Source organism: Ailuropoda melanoleuca, chromosome 10 (genome assembly GCF_002007445.2).
Source record: "Ailuropoda melanoleuca isolate Jingjing chromosome 10, ASM200744v2, whole genome shotgun sequence".
Taxonomy (NCBI): Eukaryota; Metazoa; Chordata; class Mammalia; order Carnivora; family Ursidae; genus Ailuropoda; species Ailuropoda melanoleuca.
The window spans coordinates 27,185,814-27,210,135 of NC_048227.1; the positions used below are offsets into that span (position 1 = coordinate 27,185,814).

The 24,322-nt window shown below is 44.6% G+C and overlaps 1 protein-coding gene across 7 annotated transcripts in view; it reads right to left on the minus strand.

The window, feature by feature from the left end:
* Nucleotides 1-5,137: 5,137 nt before the first annotated feature.
* The window catches only part of MRTFB (myocardin related transcription factor B), a 179,906-nt gene continuing 160,721 nt past the window's right edge, over nucleotides 5,138-24,322 (minus strand). For all 7 annotated transcript variants that reach the window (XM_019798392.2, XM_019798389.2, XM_019798391.2 and 4 more), the window contains 2 exons: nucleotides 13,098-13,158; nucleotides 5,138-10,699 (listed from right to left, as the gene is read on the minus strand). In XM_019798392.2, coding sequence (XP_019653951.1) covers nucleotides 10,167-10,699; nucleotides 13,098-13,158 — 594 coding nt within the window. In that variant the 3' untranslated portion in view covers nucleotides 5,138-10,166. The remainder of the gene's footprint in view (nucleotides 10,700-13,097; nucleotides 13,159-24,322) is intronic.

Sequence of the window (24,322 nt, forward strand, 5' to 3'; positions counted from 1 at the left end):
TCGTTCTTTCTGATAGCTGAGTAATATTCCATTGTATATATGGACCACAGCTTCTTAATCCAGTCATCTGTTGAAGGGCATCTCGGCTCCTTCCATGATTTGGCTATTGTGGACAATGCAGCTATGAACATTGGGGTGCATATGGCCCTTCTCTTCACTACGTCTGTATCTTTGGGGTAAATTCCCAGTAGTGCAGTTGCTGGGTCATAGGGTAGCTCAGTTTTTAACTTCTTAAGGGACCTCCACACTGTTTTCCACAGTGTCTGTACCAACTTGCATTCCCACCAACAATGTAGGAGGGATCCCCTTTCTCCACATCCTCTCCAACAATTGTTGTTTCTTGCCTTGTCTATCTTTGCCATTCTAACTGGCGTAAGGTGGTATCTCAGTGTGGTTTTGATTTGAATTTCCCTGATGGCTAATGATTTTGAACATTTTTTCATGTGTCTGTTAGCCATTTGTATGTCTTCATTGGAAAAGTGTCTGTTCATATCTTCTGCCCATTTTATGATTTGTTTATTTGTTTCTCGTGTATTGAGTTTGAGAAGTTCTTTGTAGATCTTGGATACCAGTCTTTTATCTGTAGTGTCATTTGCAAATATATTCTCCCATTCCGTGGGCTGCCTCTTTGTTTTTTGACTGTTTCCTTAGTTTTTTGACTGTTTTCTTAGTTTTTTTGACTGTTTAAAAAGAAGCTTTTTATCTTGATGAAGTCCCACCAGTTCATTTTTTCTTTTGTTTGTCTTGCCTTTGGAAATGTGTCATGAAAAAAGTTGCTGTGGCCGATGTCAAAGAGGTTGCAGCCTATGTTCTCCTCTAGGATTTTGATGGATTCCTGTCCCACATTGAGGTCTTTCATCCATTTGGAGTTTATCTTTGTGTATGGTGTGAGAGAGTGGTCAAGTTTCATTCTTCTGCATGTAGCTGTCCAATTTTCCCAGCACCATTTATTGAAAAGACTGTCTTTTTTCCACTGGATGTTTTTTCCTGTTTTATCAAAGATTAGTTGCCCAAAGAGCCGAGGGTCCATTTCTGGGTTCTCTATTCTGTTCCATTGGTCGATGTGTCTGTTTTTGTGCCAGTACCATGCTGTCTTTGTGATCACAGCTTTGTAGTACAGCTCGAAATCCGGCATTGTGATGCCCCCAGCTTTGTTTTTCCTTTTCAACAATTCCTTGGCAATATGGGGCCTTTTCTGGTTCCACACAAATATAAGGGCTGTTTGTTCCAGTTCTTTGAAAAATGTCATTGATGTTTTGATCGGGATGGCATTGAAAGTGTAGATTGCTCTGAGGAGCATAGACATTTTAACTATGTTAATTCTTCTGATCCATGAGCATGGAATATTTTTCCATCTTTTTGTATCTTCTTCAGTGTCTTTCAAGAGTGATTTGTAGTTTCTAGAATATAGATCCTTTACATCTCTGGTTAAGTTAATTCCAAGGTAACGTATGATTTTTGGTGCTATTGTAAATGGAATGGATTCCCTAATTTCTCTTTCTTCAGTCTCATTGTTTGTGTATAGAAATGCAACTGATTTCTGAGCATTGATTTTGTATCCCGCCACATTTCTGAATTGCTCTATAAGTTCTAGTAATTTGTGGGTGGAGTCTTTTGGGTTTTCCATATAGAGTATCATGTCATCTGTGAAGAGAGACAGTTTGACTCTTTTTTGCCGATTTGGATACCTTTTATCCCTTTTTGTTGTCTGATTGCTGTTGCAAGGACTTCTACTATGTTGAATAATAATGGTGAGAGTGGGCATCCTTGTCGTGTTCCTGGTCTTAAGGGAAAGGCTTTCAGCTTTTCCCCATTGAGAATGATATTCGCCGTAAGCTTTTCATAGATGGTTTTTATGAAATTGAGGAATGTACCCTCTATCCCTACACTCTGGAGGGTTTTAGCCAGGAAAGGATGCTGTATTTTGTCAAATGCCTTTTCTGAATCAATTGAGAGGATCACATGGTTCTTGACTCTTTTCTTGTTGATATAATCTATCACACTGATCGATTTGCGAATGTTGAACCACCCTTGCATCCCTGGGATGAATCCCACTTGGTCGTGATGGATAATCCTTTTAATGTACTGTTGGATCCTATTAGCTAGGATCTTGTTGAGAATTTTGGCATCGACATTCATCAGGGATATTGGTCTGTAATTCTCCTTTTTAATGGGGTCTTTGCCTGGTTTTGGGATCAAGGTGATGCTGGCCTCATAGAATGAGTTTGGTAGTTTTCCTTCTGTTTCTGTTTTTTGAAACAGCTTCAGGAGAACAAGTATTATTTCTTCTTAGAATATTTGGTAGAATTCCCCGGCGAATCCGTCAGGCCCTGGACTCTTGTTTTTGGGGACGTTTTGGATCACTGCTTCAATCTCTTCATAATTAATTGGTCTGTTTAAATCAATTTCTTCCTATTTCAGTCTTGGTAGTTTATAGGTTTCCAGGAAGGCATCCATTTCTTCCAGGTTGTTTAATTTATTGGCATAAAGCTATTGATAGAAGTTTCTATTGATCCTTCCTATTTCCTTGGTGTTGGTTGTGACCTCTCCCCTTTCATTCATAATTTTATTAATTTGGGCCCTTTCTCTATTCTTTTGAATAAGTCTTGCCAGTGGCTTATCAATCTTATTTATTCTTTCAAAGAACCAGCTTCTAGTTCTGTTGATCTGCTCTACTGTGCTCCTAGTTTCTAATTCATTGATCTCTGCTCTAATCTCGATCACCTGCCTTCTTGTGCATGGGTTAGGCCTGTTCTTCTGTTCCAGCTCCAGCTTCTTGAGGTGAGAATATAAAAACTGCATTTTAGATTTTTCTATTCTTTTGAGTGAGGCTTGGATGGCTATGTATTTTCCCCTTAGGACTGCCTTTGCAGTGTGCCATAGGTTTTGGACCGATGTGTTTTCATTCTTGTTGGTCTCCATAAATTGTTCAATCTCCTTAATTCCCTGGGTTACCTAATCATTCTTTTTTTTTTTTTNATTTATTTATTTATTTGACAGAGATAGAGACAGCCAGCGAGAGAGGGAACACAAGCAGGGGGAGTGGGAGAGGAAGAAGCAGGCTCATAGCAGAGGAGCCTGATGTGAGGCTCGATCCCATAATGCCGGGATCACGCCCTGAGCCGAAGGCAGACGCTTAACCGCTGTGCCACCCAGGCGCCCCTACCTAATCATTCTTGAGCAGGATAGTTCTTAGTTTCCAAGTGTTAGAGTTTCTTCCAAATTTTTCCTTGTGATTGAGTTCCAGTTTCAAAGCATTGTGGTCTGAGAATATGCAGGGAATAATCTCAGTCTTTTCGTATCGGTTGAGACCTGTTTTGTGACCCAGTATATGGTCTATTCTGGAGAAAGTTCCACGTACTATCCTTTGGATTTTAGATGGCTTTGAATCTCCTGTACGTGTGGCCAAGGGGTGAGTCCGCTGGGGTGACCGCCTGCCGGAACATCGTCAGCGGTCCTCTGTGCAACAAGAGGGACTTGCGGACGTTGAGCATCTTTGTTTTTTGTCTAATGACATAGTATGGGTTTAATGTTAGTAACTTGCCGTAAACATTAACAGAGAAGACGGGCAGGATAGCAAGATGAGGTTTCTCGTGGAAAGTTAAAGTAGGTTCAAATGAACAGCTGTCAGACCTATCAGAAGCTAAGCTATTTGTGGAAGGAGGGGAGAGGGAAGCATCACGAGGGGACGAGAAACCTCCGAGAGGACTGTGTGAACACATTAAGCTGTTGGGGACACGTGGTTGATGTCTGTCATGAAGTCGGTCTTCCCTTGGCTCCGTGCTGGTGTCTGCAGCGTGGATGGGCTCCTGCTCCTTTCCCTGCATCGCGGAGCGTGTGGGTGTGTCTGCGTTTACAAGTGATTTGCTGTTCACTTGGATTCTAGAACGACTGCCCTGTAGGGGCTTATGAAGATGCTGAATGATGGCCGTGTCCAGTATCTGAAAAGCTTTCCAAGGCTTTGTGTTACCCAAAGGTTAACAGAATTATCGACAGAACAATCTGCAGCCCCTCCGGGCCCGGGTTCCTTGAATGCCCGGCTATCCCCTACCTGTGCAGACCTTGTTTCTCAGACTTTCTGCACGGAGGGTGTCCCGCAGCCGCACCCCAGCATCTAGCCTGTGCCCGGGCACACGGCAGGGCCTCAGCCCCAATCGCTCCTGACTCTGGACTCGCCCAGCCTGTTCCCTCTGCCTGGAATGTCCTTTCCATGTGCTCACGCCATGTCGGCCGTGTACCTTCCCTAGAGCCCCCTGCTCTGTCCCTTGGCCTCTCTTCCGAGGCTGGGGCCCCCTCCCTGCTCCCTTTGATAGCATTCTCTCCCCCCTGGACAGGGACACTGGCTGGTAACGTGTGAGGTGACAAATGTTTTAGGCCCTTGGGAACATCATGTGCCTACTGATCTGTTGAGGCTGCTGTCTTGGTCCCTCCTGTCACCGATAATGACCATTTTGTTGTAGGTAGGTAACCCGTGATCTCTTTTCTCCCGTGTGGCTGATGCAGTCAGCGATAGGAAAGGCATGGCTGCCAGTCAGGTTGACTCGGGGCTGTTTTATTGCACTGGAGTGAGGTGGAAAAAAATATAATGCTGTTGTCCTCAGAACTTCGTTAACCATGGGCTTCTGGATTGAAAATTCAGTGCCATTTTACGAAAAGAATACCTGATTCTAAAGACCATTTTGTATGGTTGATAAAAACACCTCATAGAAATAGTTTTCTGAAACTTGGTTACATTGAAGTATTCTCTGGGTCTCCGGGGAATTTTGCTGGGGCTTTATTGCTCCCACAGTGTGCGTGTCTGGCCCGTGGCGGACGTGCCCTCCAGGCTTGATCACGCCCTCCCTTCAGTGTTTCCTTCCGCTTGTCGGAGAATGACCATGATCTTGGCGTCAATGCTGTCATGTTCAAGTTCAGCCAGTCCCGGCTTCTGTTTTGTATCCCGTGTTCCTGAGCTTGGCGGAGGGTGGCCCCCTTGACGTGTGAGCTACAGAGTTCGCCTCGGTGAGGCTACTGGCTTAGTCTGTGGCCAGCTGCTGTGAGCTGGGGTCTCCTCCGAAACCTGTGCCCGTGCCCAGCTCGGCCGTGGCCCACCCGACCCGTAGGGCGTGGTTCGCCCTCCACATAACAAGAACTCTAGTACATCAAAATGTTTTTTATTTGAGACACAAAAATGCAAAATTGCTGAGATATCAAACGTTCCCCGATCAGCTACAATACTGCCACTATGTACAAAAGATCTGATGATCCATGTGCACACATATAAAAATACAGTATGCATCACTATGTACAGTACATGTGCAAAATGTATGGCATTCAGACATGATACGGAATTGATTTCAGGGGTGCAAACAGCAAATACAAAGGCATCATGGTTTTCTTTTAAAAAACAACATAAAGGCAATACATGAATGGACCCCCCCCCCCGATTGCCATAATTTTTTTTGTTTATTAAGCTAGTGCTTTTGTAAGCGGGGCTCTGTAGGTTGGTATCTTTCTCCTTGTTTTCATAAAGTGAGATGCTAAGACATAATGTGACCATGAAAATAAGAAGAGAAACACCTATCACGCTGTTTCTATTGCAAGCAAGAAAAAAGGAAACTAATCTGCACTTAGGAAGAAACTCTGTATCACTACTAAATATGTATTATTCTTAAACCAACAAAACAATTCTATACTATTTTACATGAAAACAAGAGAAATATCTACATCTTTGTGAAAATTATAACCTTAAATGGATAATACCTTTTTTGGGACTGACTGTTGAGATCTCGTTAGTCTCAAATTTTAAATAAAAAGTGCCTCCTTTTGGCAAAAACTTGGCAATGCCTTTGGTTCCTTTTAAAGCGAGTTTGCATTACTATTGGTTACTTGAGGTTAAGTACTTTTGGTAGATACTAAACCCTTTCCTAAATGCTCCCTCCTCCTCCCCAGTCAGCAGGTTTCCTTACAGCGTAACGTCGAGAGGTAATTGTTACGAGTCTCGGTGATTCTATGAACTTGGTTAAAGCTTTGTCTTAGTCGTTGGCACAAAGCTCTGTTGACCGTGACAGGCTGCGTCCATGATGGCCAAGGACCTGTGTTGATTCCAGACAGCACCTTTGGTCTGAGACTGCCGTCCTGTTGTCACAGATGGGTGACCCGTCCCGGTCCCGAGTCACAGAGCCATGTGTTAGTGCGGACGGGGAAGAGTGCTTTCGTAAACACGTGCAGCTTCGTGACGTCCAGGCCTCGAATCAGAGATGGTGGGTCGGAAGCCCTGCGGTGATGCAGGGACTCCTCGGATACTGCAAGGAAGGGTCAGGGGGGAGTACACGTGGGCCTCTTTGTGGTCCTGCAGGCACAGTCAACTTCACACATAAAAAGGGTGGCCCGCCGACCCGCGCAGGGGCAGGGTGGGAGCTGGGGCAAAGAAGGGCCGCGTCCTGCTCTTTTCCAGTTGTGACGTTGGCCCCTTAGATGCGCCGAAGTGCGGTTCGGATGCTCCGCGAGCACCCAGACCTGCCCCCGTGAGCTGCGCTCCTCGGCGGAGCTGACCTGCCAGTTGACGCGCTTGGCTCACCGGGGCTCCTCCTGTGGCCTCCAGGGCAGTGGACCGTTTGGTACGCTACTTGGTGGCCCGGGGTCAGGATGTGTGTGTGCGGAGAGGGGGGACAAAGCGTGGAGGGTTCCGTGTGAATCTGGAGCAACGGGCCGTCCCTCTCTAAAGTGACGGCCAGCAGGAGCCTGATGGGGTGCGGGCGCACCTGTTTGTGGACGGGAGAGGGGCTGTCCCAGCCCTCGTGGGGACAGCTGCTCGGCCAGCCGCCACGTCCGGTTTCAGCTTGGGAACTCTGAACGGGCGCCGAAGAAAGCGAGGGGCCTGGAATGATCTGGGGGTGAGGGAAGACGAAGCCTGGGTCCACTCTGGTGACAAAACGGGTGACGCGCTCCGGGCACATCACTCGGGGCCGCTGGCCGCACAGTTTCGGGCGTGACTCAGCTGTCAGCCAGCAGCAGCCGCAGGCCGCACAGCCTGCCTTCGGGAATCGCACTTGCTAAACCAGTTACGTGGATCACAGAACCGGGTAGTTTTTAAAAAGGAAACTTAAATAGGATCTCTCCAGTATTATAAAAATAGTCCTATAAAACACAGAGTATCTGCGCAAGAAATCCCACGGATGGAGAACCTGTCTAGGTACAAGTATGTGGCAAATGCTGTACAGTAGATCGCACAACGTAGGAAGAGCGCTGGCACGCCCCCGCCCCATGCGCCTCAGGGGCTCCCTGGACACGTGCTGCCGAAACGTAGGCAGGGACCCTAGGCCCTAGACTCGCACAGCCTGGAGGAGCTCTGGCACGACTCTCTGTTCATCCCGCCCCCGAGGACGTGAGCCGGTACCTGCATACCCTAGAGAGGCAAGCTTGATGCCACGGTGCTTCAGGAATATTCCGGGAGGTCAGGCTGGATGGGAGAGAGCGCATGGCCAGGAGCTGCTTGTTTCCTTGGCAGTATGATGTTCTGCAAGACGGGCCACACTCGCACGTCTACACTACACGCACGCGTCCTGGCCATCTTGCCCTGTGCTCTCGTGGCTGTGATGATAAAGGTAGTCCTCCGTGGTGCACACCTTTCCCGTCGCTGACCCTGTGTACAGCGGGTCTGGTCAGAGGGGCCTTGATGACAGTGTCGTCTTTGGTCACGTCACCTACTGCACACGTGAGTGTCCTGCCTCAACCTCGAACATGGAGCTGGGACCCTGGACGGCGGTCCTCATGCCACACTTGCCCAGCCTGCCGCCCGAGCCAGGATGGGGGGCCCGGCAGAATGGTGCGAGTGGGGGGCTGGTGGAGTTCGGGTCAGGAGGCTCCTTGCCTTTCCTTTCGAGGAAGCCCTGTAGCCTGGGTTTGAAGGCAGGTGCGAAGCAGGTATTTCAGCAATTCCTAGTCAAAGCAGGCAGGCCAGCTAGTGGTGTGGCACTGTCTGCACGGAAGCATGTATCCTTGGAGAGCACCCTTCCTGTGGCATGTTTGAGACCTTATTTTGAAAAAGCAACGGGGAGAGCCGAGGGCTAGGAAACCATCTGGGTACACAACTCAGGATGGGGGAAGCAAAGTCTGTGAGAGTCAACAGCGCTAGCCGGTCCCCTGCCTCCTACAGTCCCCCTGATATCTGGTGCTCACTTAAGCCATTTCAGTCTGAGTGAGGACGGTGCTCACTGCCCACGCGTGGAGCAGGGACGCCCCCGCCACAAACCCACAGCCAAGGCCACCCCCAGACAAGTACCTGCCCAAGTCGGCAGCCCTGTACCCAGAGACAGGCCCTTCCGGAAGGGACGGACTGGGCCGTGCGTCCCACCTGGGCTGACATACTGTTGGCGTTCTGCTGAACCAGGTGACTGGATTCCAGGGGCTGGATTACCAGTTTCTAAACATTGAAACTGCTCCCTCGGACCACACTGAGCATAACCACTTCTGCCCTGAACCCTTCAGAAGTCTCTCAAGCTGGGAAATGCCAGTTAGCAGAGGGCTCCAGTGTTCTGGGCAGCTGAGTACTAGAAAAACAAACTTTCCTTAGATGCAGTAAAATCTACAAACCAAAATAAAGATTTGAAATAAGATCAGCTCTTAGGCAAAGCACAAACCCAGCCGTGATGCCCAAATTCTTTCCAAATAATGGGTCTTACAAGGCCCTGGGGGACTACTGCCACCTAAGGACCCAGAGAAAGTGACGTGCCCCCGGGTGTGCACGGGGTGAGGAGTAGAGCAGGGTAATATTACTGAACAAACACCTCATGCTTTTGGGGAAGATTTCAGGGTGGGTTTGTTTTTTTTTCTTCAGTTATTTACATTTTGTCATGACCTTAAATGACTAGCTTGAAATAATTTTGGAAGTCCTGTGATAGTTGGCATTTTAGAAAATTCTTAGGAAACTACTCAGCAAATGTGTGATAACTTTTCTATATAAAACAACTAGTAAAACCTCCAGTTTTTCCCTCTTCGGCTTGATAACCTATTGAGAGCTCGGGTATGACATCCAGTTACAAGCCTGTAAAATGACCGTCAGGGAAAACGGCAGAGAAGAGGGGGCCAGAGTTGGGGCCTGGCGGCCAGCCCACTCAGATTCTCACCCGGAGCCCCTGCAGGAACATTCGGGGTTCCCGGCATACTTCTCCTCTGCCCTCTCTTTGCAACTCAACAGCTCAGAAGGACACTTTACACTAAAGCCTTCCTTGGTTCTTTGAGATGGATCTGGTTACCTGAAATCAGTCAGCATTTCTTTAAATATGGAAATACACATGGCTCAAGTACTCTAGAAATAGTCGAGTTATTAAAACAAGTAGGACCACTGGATACCCAATTCCTTACCCCAATGTAGGCTGTACATATCACAATGTCAGAGTGTACATACAAATGTCTAATATACACATTAAAATCCATCTAATCAACCCCAAGGGTTGCTAATAGAATTTTCAGTGTTATCAAGATACGTGGACTTTGTACAGTGGATGGTTTATGACAGTATTTTGGAGACGTTGTCTGGTGACGGTGAAAGATCTTCCACTGAAATTTAAATTTGGGAAGCTACGGTAAGATTCCCCAAATCACAAAGTACAACACAGAACAACGATGCTGGTTTCCAAATGGAAGCAGAAGTCTGCATCTGGAAGCTGGCTCGGAACGGGCGTCCCCCGCCGCCTCTGCCGCCGGGGCCAGGCTCCGGCCACTTCGAGGACAAACCGCATGCAGGGACCGCGCACCTCCCGCCACCGGCACTCTCGCTGGAGTGGCGCGGTCTGCCTTGTATGTGGGTCTTAAGGTGACCACAGAGGCGTAAATGTAGTTCAGTTGATGACCAGAGAATCCTTGTGTCGCTGTCCTGCACACGTCACTCTTCTAAAGGTCCGTATCTATCTGTTCTTTGCCGAAGTCTGGAGAAACGGGTGAGTCTTCTTCGACCAGTGATTTTTCAGAAGGCCCTGTACTAGGTTAAACTGTAGAAATTCACTGCCGGGCTCAGTGAAATGTTTTCACGCTCGGTTTCCAGGCTGTGACCACCTATCCGTTCTTCCCGTGACAACATACTGTCATTGCAACAACGCAACTATGGCTCTGTCTCTAAAAACCGACCTCTTAGAATGATCTTCCTCTTCTTAAACGTCATGAACGCGGAAGAGAAATCTGTGATGTTAGTCCCACGGCAACGGCAGGTCTTGAGGGTCTAGGAAGTCAGTGGAGAACATGCTAGGAGCAGTTGTGCTGAGGGGAGTGAGTCCTGACGTGTTGGGCATGGTAATGTCCAGCCACTCCATGTTGTCCAAGTTGGAGTCCGAAAGGTCCAGGGACAGACAGGGGGTACTGGCAGCAAACTGGGCCTCAGAAGTCTCCATGGGGGAGTGTGAGTGGTCCAGCACACTTGAGTGACTCAGCAGATCATTCTGGAGGTCCTCGATCAGAGAGAATGGCTCTCTGTCTTCAGTGCTGCTTTGTAGTGGAGCCATTTCGTTGGCTGAAGGTAAAGTTCCATCCAGGAAAGCTTCTAGCTGGTTCTCTAAGCTGGCAGATAAACTGCTCATGGGTTCTAAGGAGATGGGTGGTGCCATCTGGACTTGGGGTGGTGGCCGGGACACCACTGTGTTGACCGGCATTGTGGTGATGCTGGCTGTCACTGGTCTCAGTTTGGAAATAGGCGAAGGCTCTTCTTTTATAGGGAGGGAAATCTCTGTGCAAAAGAATCGAAGTGATCAGTAAGTAACGATTAACTACTCTTTAAACATTTCTATCAATTACCAGTACAGTTGTTTCACTCTTTGGCGAGGACTCAGACAGAGTCCATCGTAGGGGTGGGGGGAAGAGAATGCTATCGGTCAGGTATGGTTCTCGGTAACCTAGAGGACGATGGCTCATTTTAGTTAAACATTCAAGTTTATGACCTCCTGATACGCTTACTGTCCTTTTTAGTAAGAGTGGTAAGCATTACAAGCAGTTATATGCTACTAGGTAGGAGTCATTGGTTTTATTTGAGTATTTGATCTTTGGGTCCTTGTTCTCAGTTACTTCAGGCTTCAGGCAGGGTCCTGTGGACAGGCCATCACGGTGGTCGCCACCCGTAAAGTGAAAATGTGTGTCCCCCATGTGTGCAGACGTGAAGTCCATTCTGAATATCATGAAAGATCTAATTATATTCTTTTTCCTATTATCGTTATACTTGAACTGTGTGCATAAAGTTCTAAAGAGATACAATGCTGTCTTCTTTTATTCCCGAATTAAAGCACATGGCTCCTTTGACCACCTTTACCTAATTTTTCTGACTTTTTTGTTGTTTTCTGAGTTTACCTAAAATCTTGAAGATCTGGCAAATGTCTTCATAAGCACTAATTATGTGTTTTTCTTTGCTGGCTCAAGTAGAACGGGAGTGTACCGTCTGCTCTAGCTACCAGCGTTCATTTAGATCAATGTATTTGAATGAAAGTTTCTTTTTACTTTCTTACGGGTACCTGACTGGTTCCATTTCTATGCAAATATGGGAGGCGAAATGGATTTGCTAAGACCTGTGGGAACTCCGTGACTGGAATGCAGAAGGAAGTGAAAGCACTTACGCTCTGACTCCTATGTGTGAACTGTCAACCGTGTCGACCATGTGGACTGATTCTCTCCCTGCGTGTGTCTTGCGTACAGCTGCTTGCTTGTTGTTTTCTGTAGTCAGCTCTAGAATTGTTCTCAAAGCTCACAGTGCTAGGTAACCAGCCTCAAAATCAACTCTTTACATCTCTGCTTTCATTATCACTGGCACTAATTCACGATAAAATAATATACCCCCTGGATACTTTGCCATTAAAAAAAAATTCCTTGTAGAAAATAACTCATTTGATGACGTCACATTTTAATTTTTAAATTTAGGCTGTAAAAATTACTCCCTTAGTCATTTAGAAAGTCTTTACTTTCACCAGATTTGGCAAAAAAAAAAAAAATGCATTTAAAAAAAAAGCACCTTAAAATCAGGCTGTGAAATGTGTGCCGATTTATTTCCATAGCATAGATATATCATAGGTTATTTTGCGAGGCCAATGCAGTTCTTAGAAAAAAATCTATCTGCACACGTAGAGCTATAGTTAAACATCAAGAGTTTCCTTATGTCTTCGAAACCAAATAGTACCTGCTATGAGTGCAGAAATTTTGACCAATGTCTAAAAATCTGAATAAAACTCCTTTCATCAAGGTAACTTAAGATACTTTATTCCAAAATAGCATTTTCAATTTAAAAATACTGATTTTTTTTTTGCTTATTCATTGCATTTTTTTATTTTTTAAATTATTTTTTATTACGTTAGTCACCATACAGCACATCCCGGGATTCCGATGTAAAGTTCGATGCTTCATTAGTTGCGTATAACACCCAGTGCACCATGCAATACGTGCCCTCCTTACTACCCATCACCAGTCTATCCCATTCCCCCACCCACCTCCCCTCTGAAGCCCTCAGTTTGTTTCTCAAAGTCCACAGTCTCTCATGCTTCATTCCCCCTTCTGATTTTTATACTTATTTTGAAAGATACATTTGCTGAGGTAGAGATATCCTTGATTTTGTGTGTGTGTGTGTGTGTGTGTGTGTGAATATCCCTTATCCCTTAAGATGATACACTATAAAGTCTAAGATTTTTAATTATATGTAGAAAGTGCTTTAAAATTGCCTTTAAATTTCCCCCAAGTTGCTAGAGCCTGGGCTGGGGAAATTGGCTGTTATAGCACCAGTGTGCGCAGTGGAGCGCACGGGTCTCGTCACAATCGTCTGTGTGTGGGACAGGTTTTGAAGTCTTTCAACATGGAGTTGAAATTTGGCTCTACTTGGCTGTTTTGAGATGGTCTGTTGTTTTCAGAAGGCATAGATCTATGGATAAATCTAACATTACGTTATTGTTTGAAGCTGTGAAACAGTGACTTTCCCTTTATTTATAAGTTGTTTTAATGTCCTAATTGAACAGATTGAAAACAGTAAACTTTGTCGGAATTAGAAAACATTTCTCACTACTCCAAGGTGGGCCATGAGCGCTAAAGGAAAATGTTCATAAACTTGTCATAAAAGGTTACTCGGCCGGGGTGTGATGTGACTTGTGACCTACCTCCGCTCTTAATGAGGATATCAAAGAGGTCGTCCATCTGCTGACTGTGCGCATTGGAAATCTGCAACAGAGGAGAACAGAAAGTAGCCTTCTTCCATACAGGCGCGGAAGCATTATACAATTGGGAGCGCTAAGCGACCGTACAGAACATCTGGCTCTACTCTATCGATAGTTTGGAGGACACGGAGGTCACCGGAGACGTGAAGCCATTTACCTGGTGCGTCACAGCGGATTAGCTCACAGAGCAAGAATGGGGCCGCTAGCTAGACGGGCTGACCGGCACATTTCCCTTCCTTTTCACCACTGCATTTTGAGAGGCTGCTAATACTTGCTTTTAAAAATACCTTATTCATTTGCATTTAGGTAACAATAGAAGGTATGTGTAAAGGTGATCATACTACATTTTTTCAGCTTTACTGAGAGTTGGCTAACCTCAAATAAACTACACTTACTTAGAGTGCACAGTCTGCTCAGTTGTGACATATGTATACACCCATTATACTGTCAACAAAATCAAAAGAGCAAACATACCCATTGCCCTGCAAGTTTCCTCAGTGGCCTTTCGTAAGAGTTCCCTCATCCCCAGACAACCCAGGGACTGGTTTATCTGATTATAGAGGAGTTGAGCGGACATTTTCTGGAGTTTTATAGCAATGAATCCATATAGTGTATGTGTTTTTGGTAGTGGAGGCGGCTTCTTTCATGTAGCATAATAATTCTGACATGTATCCACGCTGGAGAGGATGCCTTAGGAATACTTTGTAGCCACGGAGGTTTGTTCTGGTTGTTTCCCGTTTTGGGCTGTTACAAATACAGTTGCTGTGAACATTTGGGTACAAGTCTCTGTAATGGCTAGATATCAAGGAGGGGCATGCTGGAATCACAGGCTAGTTATAGGTTTAACTTTTTAAGAAATGGCTGTTTTGCAAAGTGATCACATCATTTTTCCATTTCCATCAGCAGTGTGTCGTATTCCCAGTCACTCCACGTTCCCGTCAGCACTTGGTAGGGTCAGTGGTTTTAATTTAGGCATCTCCCAGGTGTGTAGCCGTGTCGCATTGTGGTTTCAATGTGCATTTTTTTTTTTTAAAGATTTATTTATTTATTAGACAGAGGGAGACAGCAGGGGGAGTGGGAGAGGAAGAAGCAGGCTCCCAGTGGAGAAGCCTGACGTGGGGCTCGATCCCGGACCGCCGAGATCACGCCCTGAGCCGAAGGCAGATGCCCAACGACTGTGCCACCCAGGCGCCCCACAATGTGCATTTTTCTAATGATTCATGATGTTGAGCATTTTTCCATGTGCTTGTTTGCCATCTGTGTATCTGTTTTTGGTGAAATGGCTGTTCTAATCTCTTAACTACTCCAGACTTCTTAGGTGTGCTGTTTGCATGGTGTATCTTTTTCTAGTCATTTACTTTCAACTGTGTCTTTGTATTTAAAGTATGCCTCTTCAGGGACGCCTGGGTGGCTCAGTCGGTTAAGTGTCAGCCTTGGGCTCAGGTCATGATCTCAGAGTCCTGGGATCGAGCCCCACATTGGGCTCCCTGCTCAGCAGTGAGTCTGCTTCTCCCTCTCCCTCTGTGATTGCTCTCGTTCTCTCTCAAATAAGTAAATATAATCTTTGAAAACTTACATCAACGAAAAAAAAGTATGCCTCTTGTAGGTGCATACGTTAGTTATCTATTGTATTACACATTATTCTAACAAATTTAGTGGCTTAAAATGTTTAAGAGTTATTATCTCCCAGTTTCCGTGGGTCGGGAATTTAGCAACAGTTTAGATGGGTAGTTCTGTCTTGGGGTCTTCCATTGGGATGCAGTCAAGATACTGACCAGGCTACAGCCATCTTGAGGCTTCACTGGAGAAGGTCCTTTGGAGACGGCTCACTGCACGACTGGCCAGTTGGTCCTGGTTATTGATGGGAGGCCTCAGTTTCCCTTCACAGAGGCCTCCCCAGAGTGCTGCAGGACTGTCCATGTGGCAGGACAGGTGCCCTTCTCCAGAGCAGTGTCCAGGAGAGAGCAAGGCAGGAGGGGCGAACCTTTTATGATCTAGTACCAGAAGTCCAACATCACTGCTGCCACTTCTGTAAGTGAAGCACTCAGTCCCGCTCAGGGAGGACACTGCAGACATCTTAAAATACAGTTACTTGAGTCTGTTTTTAGCCATTCTGATAATTTCTGCATTTTAATTGTATCCTTTACTCCACTAGTGTGTCTTGTGCAATCAGGGGTATGATTAGGTTTGGGTTTACCATTTTGCTTTGATTTGCCGTGTTGTTGTTCCTCCTAAGGTTCTTGTCCTTTAAAAAACACCCACACATATATATTCATTTGATTTATTTTGGAATTCTAAATCTATTTTATAAAAGCTGTACTTTAGTTGTTACTGTAGGCATACAATAAACATCCTTAATTTCTCGTAGGTTATTTCATGTCGTACTGTTGTCTATAAAATATAAAACCCCTGTAAACATAAAGATCCACTTCCTCCATCTTTTAATAGGTGTTTTATTTTTACAGTGTAGATTTTCTGGTGATGAATTCTTATATTTCCTTTATCTGAAAGTATCTTGAGTTCACTCTCATTCTTAAAGGACATTTTTACTTGATTATGCTGGTTTGACAGTCTCTTCCTCCCCACTAAGAATTTTAAAGACCTCGTTCCACTGTTTTCTGACTCCAGTAGTTTCTGATGAAAAGTCGACCATAAGACAAATTGTTGTGTGCCCTGTATTGCTTCTCTCTTGATGCTGTCAAGGTTTGCTCCTGAACTTTGGCTTTCGATATCTGTGATAGGATTAGGCCCTCTGTTTATTCTGCTTGGTGTTCACTGAGCATCTCAAAGTTATAAACGTGACTTTCATCACATTTGTGGAAAATGTGACCATTATTTCTTAGACTGTTTTACCTGCCTCATTCTCTTCTCGGACTCCTATCATACCCATCTTAGACTGTTTGATTATAATTAACAGGCCTCTGAGGTTCTGTTCTCCATAAAAAAAAAAATACTTCTCTGTTATTCAGATTAATAAAATTTATCCAATCTAATCTGTCTTCAAGTTCACTATCTTTTTACCTTTTTCACTGTCCTCTCCATTCTGTGAAGACCATCTATAGTTTTTTTCATTTTATTTTTATTATTTATTTCCATTTCATGAAAAATCATTTCTATATTTGCTATTTTTCATTCATTATGAATATATTTTCCTTGACATCATTGATAGTTATAATTGTTTTAAAATCCAAGTTCTAACATCTCGATTAGCTGGAGTTGGTCGTAATTGATGGGTTGCCTTTTGCCCTTGAGATAGGGCTGCATTTTCTTCCTTACTTGCACATTGCATGTTATGAATGGCTATCATGGATATCAAATTGTGAAGCCTCTGTATTCTGTTATTTTTCTCAGATGAGTGGTTTCTTTTGTTTTAGCAGGCAATTAATGACCTTACAAAATGTTTTTTTTTGGGCAGAAGTTCCAATCACAGCTCACACCTTTTATCTTTAGCTCGGCTGCTATGACCACGCAATGCCTATGTGGCTTGGGGGTCAGCTAGAGATGTGGGCAGGCAGAATTTGGGGATTGCCCCTCTAGTTCTTTCTCTTTTGGGCTGCTCTCAACTCAGCTCTCTGACTTCCTGGGGCATAAAGGCTATGGTTTTGCTACCAGTAATGTCACCACTTAGCTTGACCCCAGAGTAAAAGCAGCAAGAAGAGGGAACTCATGCTGTCTATGGCCCTTCCTCTGAGCGTGGACTGCTCGCCAGACCACACATCTATTCACTCGTGGATGCCTTCATGTTACTGCTCTTTGCATTAGGACCAGGCTGCACAGCTCTTATCTGTGGAAGACTTCCTTCACCAAGAGTGGAACTGGAAGTCTGAGTAAAGGTATTAGAAAAATCTCAGGGTGCCTGGAGTTTGATGCTTAATGGTGTATAAAAAATACCAGATAAGGGCACCTGGTAGCTCCGGCGGCTGAGTGTCTAATTTTGGCTCAGGTCTGGATCCCAGGACCTGGGATCAAGTCCCACGGTGGAATCTCTGCTTAGCAGGGAGTCTGCTCCTCTCCCCGCCCCCTGGCTCCCATGCTCTCTAATAAATAAATAAAATATTAGAGCTGGGATCCCCCATCTATAAACATTAACTGGAGACTGATAAGTGGCAAGGATTCTGATCAGCTGTCTTAGGTTAAAGTGAGGTAATCATTCTATGCTGTTGTTGCATGTATGCAGTGAGTAGTATATATTAACCTCCACATGAGAACCACGTTAGGAAGGACGAGTGCTTCCTATTAATTCTCTTAAAAATTGCAGTTTTCACTCTTTGCAATTCACTTCATCTCTGTTCCCCTCAGAGGAGAGCAGATGTCCCTTCTTAATGCACCAATGGGGAGGCCAGTCAGGTCCAGCACCATTTGTTCCCATTCTTTGTGTAAATGTTTACAACTACTTCTGAAATTTGGTTTTTCCCTCACAGAGAAGGGCCCCTGCTGAGGATGGAACTGAAGAAACCTTTTACAACTACCGAAGTTATGTTCCTCTGGTGTGAAGCACGGGGCAACCGTATACTCCCTCAGGGAGGCCGCCCACCCCGAACACCCCTGCAGCCCTGGCCAAACTGGACGCTGCCGCCGGGTACGGAGCAGCTGCCGCGGCCGCTCACCAAGCAACCGGGTAGGTCAGGGTGACCACTCAGTCCCTGGTTGAGGGGACTGGCTGGGGGCGGCCACCTCCTGGAATGTGGGAGCCAAAGGCACAGCACAGCTGGGCTGAGGGCCCTGCTATGGGCTGTGAGGACTAAACAGTCTTACTCTGACCTGCTCTGTCTCATCCTCTCCTTTTGGCGCCCCCAGAGTGGGATGAGGTTCCCCTGCTGCATCCTCTGTGAGGCAGGGGTTCTTTCTGGAAACTTACCTGAGTCTTAGGTGAGGTGGGTAGGGAGACCAGGAGAAAGGTTTAGGGTAAGGCCACAAGGCTATTGTTGGGCGCCCGCCATTGGCTAGACGCCCTTCCAGACAGGAACGGCATTCCCATCCCTTGGCAGAGGGAGCAGGCTCAGAGGACAGGGAAGCACCTTGCGTACCGTGTGTGTTAGTACGCAGTGAAGTCAGGAGGACCGCAGGTCTGTCTCCTTCAAAGAGCGTTTGTTGAACATACATACTAGCAAAGCTGCTTGCAGGAGCTGGCCAGCTGGGTGCAAAGCCAGTTTCATGCCACCCTGACAAAAGGTGGCTTTAGAAAAGAGGGACCTGTGGAGAACTTCTGGGAAGATAGTGGAGAAGGCAGACCCTAAGCTCACCTCGTCCCACAGACACACGAGATAACAGCCACATCAGTACAACTAGGAAAATGACCGGACACTGGCACAACAGACTTTCCACGGTTAATTGTAGAGAGGAGGCTACATGGAAAAGAGTAGGAGAGGCACAGATGCAGTAGGGACGGCGAGACTAGCCACAAGGGAGAGGACCCCCATCAGGCACTCCAGCCATGGGGGAGCTGAACTGGAAGCTTTGAAAACCAATGGGGCTTAGCTCTGGGAGAGCTGGATGGCAACAGGAAACTGAGTCCCCATCCTTAAAGACCCAGCCAAACACCCCCACCGAGATAGAGCATAGAACCAGCAGTTTGAAAAGCACCTGGCAGAAGGGAAGATTTACTTACTAAGCAGGGGCTGGAGAGGCAGTGATCTTTGGGAAACTTGGGCAAGAGTGAAAGATCTGGTGGGCACTCTTCTTCCTCTGCCTGAGCCTAGACACCCGACACTTGCAAGAACTAGTGCAAACACTCTCCACCTACCTTGCTACCACCACACCCTGCTCCGCCTTCTCCTGGGCACTCACACCATCCAACCTGCCCTACTTTAAGCAGCCCTTGCAGGGTTTGGCTCCACTCCAAAGTGACTCCCGCCCTGGGCAGAGGGTAAGATGATAACCACATACACCAATCCTACTGTAGCCGCACAGTGGGCTTGGGGCAGATAGCTGATCTGACTGCTGGTCCTGCCCACCAATAAAAGGCTCTTGGAGACCAGGCAGGGATCTGGTCTCATCCAACTATAAGCCCAAGGCAGCCCAGTCTGGCCCCTTAATAGCACAGAGACCAAACCCGGCCACAACAGGCAAAGTGGGCCAGTGCAGCCAGCTGGATGGAAGGCTCAGCCACAACAGTAGGGTGCATACAACCCCCCGTCAGAGACAACCCTGAAGCAGGACACATGCTACTACAGGACCTCCTCTTCATGAGGCCACTGCTCTCAAGAGCAGTAGACGGAGCTGACTTTCCTAGTACACAGAAACAGAGATTTAGCCAAAATAAGGAGACAGAGGAATGTATCCCCAAATATAAAAAAGAACCAGAGATGAAGAACTCAATAAATGAAATTAAAAGGCTACAAGAGGGAATCAATCATTGATTAGAGGAAGCAGAAGGAACAGTCAGCTGGAAGATAGATAGAGTAATGGAAAGCAACCAAGCTGAACAAAAAAGTAATAAGAAATGAGAATAGGTTAAGGGAACTCAGCAACACCAGTAAGCCTAACAATATTGACATTATCCGGATCCCAGAAGGAGAGGAGAGAGAAAAGAGGGCTAAAAACTTCCTTAATCTGGGGAAGGAAACAGATACAGATCGAGGACAGTGAGCCCCAAAGATGAACCCAAGAAGGTCTACACTAAGACACATAATAATTAAAATGGTCCTTTCAAAATTCTCTATCACTGCTATTTACCAAGAGAAAACAGCTATACACAAAGGAAACGCCCTATCGCTATCAGCTTATTTTTCAGCATAAACCATGCCAGGCAGAAGGGAGTAGTATGATATATTCAAAATGCTAAAGGAAAAAACCTCCAAGAATACTCTACCCAGCAAGGATATCAATCATTCAGAATAGAAGGGGAGGAGAAGAGTTTCCCAAACAAAACGTGAAGGACCTCATCACCACAAAACCAGCTTCACAAGAAACATTAAAGGGATTTCTTTGGAAAGAAAAGGCCATCATCAGGAGGAAGAAAATTAGGGAAGGACAAAATTTCACAGGTAAATACATAATAAAAGTAGATTAATCCTATAAAACCCAGTCTGAGGGTTGAAGCACAAGAGTAGTAACTCCGTTACACGGATAAAAATCCGCTGGGGACTCAAAAAATAAAGGGAGGTAAAGTATGATATCGTATACATCAAATGTGTGTGGGGGGGAGTAAAAATTTAGTGCCTTTAGAATGGGTGCAAACTTAAATGACCATCAACTCAAGGTATATTTGCTATACGCATAGGATGTTATCCATCACCTAATTGTAATCAGAAATCAAAAACCGGTAATAGGCAAAAAAGAAAGAAAAAGGAATCCAAGTACATCACCCAAGAAAGACATCAAACCACAAGGGAAGAAGGCAAGACAGGAAAAGAACAGAGAACAACTACAAAACCACCATAAAACAAGTAACAAAATGGCAATAAGTACACACCCATCAACAATTAATTTGAATGTAAATGGACTAAATGTTCCAATCAAAAGACACAAGGTGACTGGATTAAAAAAAGCAACATCCATCTATATGCTGCCTGCAGGAGACTCCCTTCAGACCTAAAGACATGTACGTGCAGGTTGAAACTGAAGGGATGGAAAAACATTTGTCACGCAAATGGAAGTGAAAACGAAGTTTCACTAGAGTAATACTCTGTCGGACAAAACAGACTTTAAGACAAAGGCCACTACATAATGATAAAGGGAACAATCGAATAAGAGGATATCACAATTGTAAATAGCTACACACCCAACATGCAGCACCTACACACATAAAGCAACTATTAACAGAGAGGAAGAAATGGACAGTAGTGCATAATACTAGGGGACAGCAGTGCATAATACTAGGGGACTTTCACACCCCACTTACATCAATGGAGAGATCATCCAGGCAAAAAACAAGGAAATAGTGGCTTTGACACCTTCGACCAGATGAACCTAACATATATTCAAACCATTTCATTCAAAAACAGCAGAATACACATTCTTTTCAAGTAGAAGTGGAACATTCTCCAGAATAAAAGTCTCAATAAGACTGACATCCTATCATGCATCTTTTCGAACCACAATGGCATGAAACTAAAAATTAATCACAAGAAGAAAGTCTGGAAAGAACACCTATATGTGGTGGTTAAATAACATGCTGCTAAACAATGGGTCAATCAACAAATCAAAGAGGAAACAAAAAATAAACAGAGACAATTGAAAATGAAAACTTAATGGTTCAAAATCTTTGGGATGCAGCAAAAGCTCAGACAACTTAGTCATAAACCTAAAAGTGCTAGAAAAAGAACAAACAAAGCCCCAAACAAGTAGAAAGAAGGAACTAACTAATAAAGATCAGAGCAGAAATAAATGGAAGAGAGACTAAAAATAACCACAATGGAATAGATAAGGCAAGGAAACCAGGAGCTGTTTCTCTGAAAACACCTACAAAATTGATAAACCTTTAGCTAAACTCATCAAAAAAGGAGGACTCAAAAAAATAACCAACACCACAGAAATACAAAAGAGTACAAGAAAATACTGTGAAAAATTGTATGCCAACAAGTTGGACAACCTAGGAGAAATGGATAAATTCCTAGAAACAGATCACTTTCCCAAAGTGAATCAGGAAGAAATAGAAAATCAAAACAGACTGATTACTAGCAAAGAAATTAAATCAAGTAATATAAAAACTCTGGTCCTGGACTTTTGTTTGTTGGGAGTTTTTATATTTAAATATAATTTGGTTTAATTTCTTTGCTACAGTAATCACACAACAAGAAGAAATAAAAGGTATCCAAACCGGAAAGCAAGAAGTAAAACTTCTATTTGCAGATGACATGATACCATATATAAAAAACACTAAATACTCCCACCAAAAAACTACTAGAACTGATAGTAAAGTCACAGGATACAAAGTTAATATATAGAAACCTGTTGCATTTCTATACAATAATGGAGTAGCAGGAAGAGAGATTAAGAAAACAATCCCATTTACAACTGTGAGTAAAATACCTAGGAAAAAACTTAACCAAGGAAGTAAAAGACCTGTAGTCTTGAAAAATATGAAACACCGATGAAGAAATTAAAGGTGACATAGACAAGTGGAAAGATAGTCCATGCTTATGGATTGGAAGAACTAATACTGTGAAAATGTTCACACTACCCAAAACAATCTACAGATTTAATGCAATCTCTATGAAAATACCAACAACATTTTCCACAGAACTAGAACAAACAATCCTAAAATTTGTATGGAACCATACAAAAGGCCCAAAGGGCCGAAGCAATCTTGAAAAAGAAGGACGAAGTTGGAGGTGTCAAAATCCCTGTTTTCAAGATACAAAGCTGTAGTAATCAGAACAGTATTAGACTGGCAGAAATAGATACACATAGATCAACGGAACAGAATAGAGAGTCCAGAAATAAACCCATTCTTCTATGGCCAGTTAATCTATGACAAAGGAAGCGAGACTATATAATGGAGAAAACACAATCTCTTCAACACACGGTGCTGGGGAAACCAGACAGCTACATGCAAAGAATGAAACTGATTGCCTTTTTTACACCATGCACAGAAACAAACTCAAAACGATGAAGGACCTAAATATGAGACCTGAAACCATGAAAGTCCTAGAAGAAAACATAGGCAATAATTTCTTGGTTAGCAGCCATGAAACATTTTTTGAACACATGTCTCCTCTGGCAAGGGAAACAAAAGCAAAATTAAACTCTTGGGGCTACACCAAGATAAAAAGCTCCTGCACAGCAAAAGAAACCATCAATAAAACAAAGAGGCAACCTACTGAATGGGAGAAGATATTTGCAAATGATACATCTGATAAGTGGCTAATACCCAAAATATATAAAGAACTTACACAACTCAATACCAAAAAACCCCAATTTCTCCAAAGAAGACACACAGATGGCCAACAGTCACATGAAAAGATGCCCCACATCACTCATCTGGGAACTGCAGATCAAAACGACAGGAGATATCACCTCACACCCCTGAGAATGGCTAAAATCACAAACACAAGAAATAACAAGTGTTGATGAGGATGTGGAGCAAAAGGAACCATTGTACACTGTGGGTGGGACTGTAAACTGGTGTTGCCACTGTGGAAAACAGTATGGGTTTCCTCAGAAAATTAACAGAGTTACCTTATGATCCAGTAATCTCAGTACTGGGTATTTATGCAAAGAAAACAGAAACACCAATTTGAAAAGAGCTGTGCACGCCTCTGTTTGCTGCAGCATCATTTACAACAGCCAAACTATGGAAGCAGCCCCAGTGTCCACCAAATAGATGAATGGATAAAGAAGATGTGGTGTCTATACACAATGGAATAGTACTCAGCCATAAAAAAAATGATCTCTTGCCATTTGCAAGAACATGGATGGATACCGAGGATATAATGCTAAGTGAAATAAGTCAGTCAGAGAAAGACAAATACCAAACGATTTCACTCCTATGTGGAATTTAAGAAACAAAACAAAGAAAAAAGAGACAATGAAAGAAACCAGACTCCTAAATCCAGAGAACGGGTGGTTACCAGAGGGGAGGTGGGTGGGGGGATGGGGGAAATAGATAAAAGGGATGAGCACTGAGAAATGTATAGAATTACTGAATCACCATACTGTACACCTGAAGCTAATCTAACACTGTATGTTCATTATACTGGAATAAAAAGAGAGAGAAGAGGAACCTGTATAAAATACACGCCCTGGCCGTCACCACATCTCTCCTCACCGTGACCCATCTCCCAAAGAGAAGTTAAAAGAAAAACCTTGAGTTTGAGTAAGTAGGAACTGCAGGTTACACAGCTGCCAAAACTGTGTGGGAGTCTTCACAGTGAATGGTATTTTGATTTAAAGAAGCATTTACAGGAGAAGCATGGGAAACAGCAGAGTGGGAGGACCCTGAGCTCACTTCCCATGGACACATCAAGTGTGTAACTAAATATAGTGAGACTCACCCTGAAAATGACCTGAGGACTAACAGAACATCTCTCCCCCACAGCTAAAGCTATAAAGAAGGGCCACACAGAGAAGGGAAGGAGGGGCAGGGATGGGGTCATATCCCTGGCATGGTGATTCATGTCACCCATGCGTGTAAAGGTCCTCCAGGAGGAGCGAGGGGATCAAGCCCCACAATGGGGGCCCCCCACCCTGGGGATCTGCAATGGGCAGATGAACCCCTGAACCTC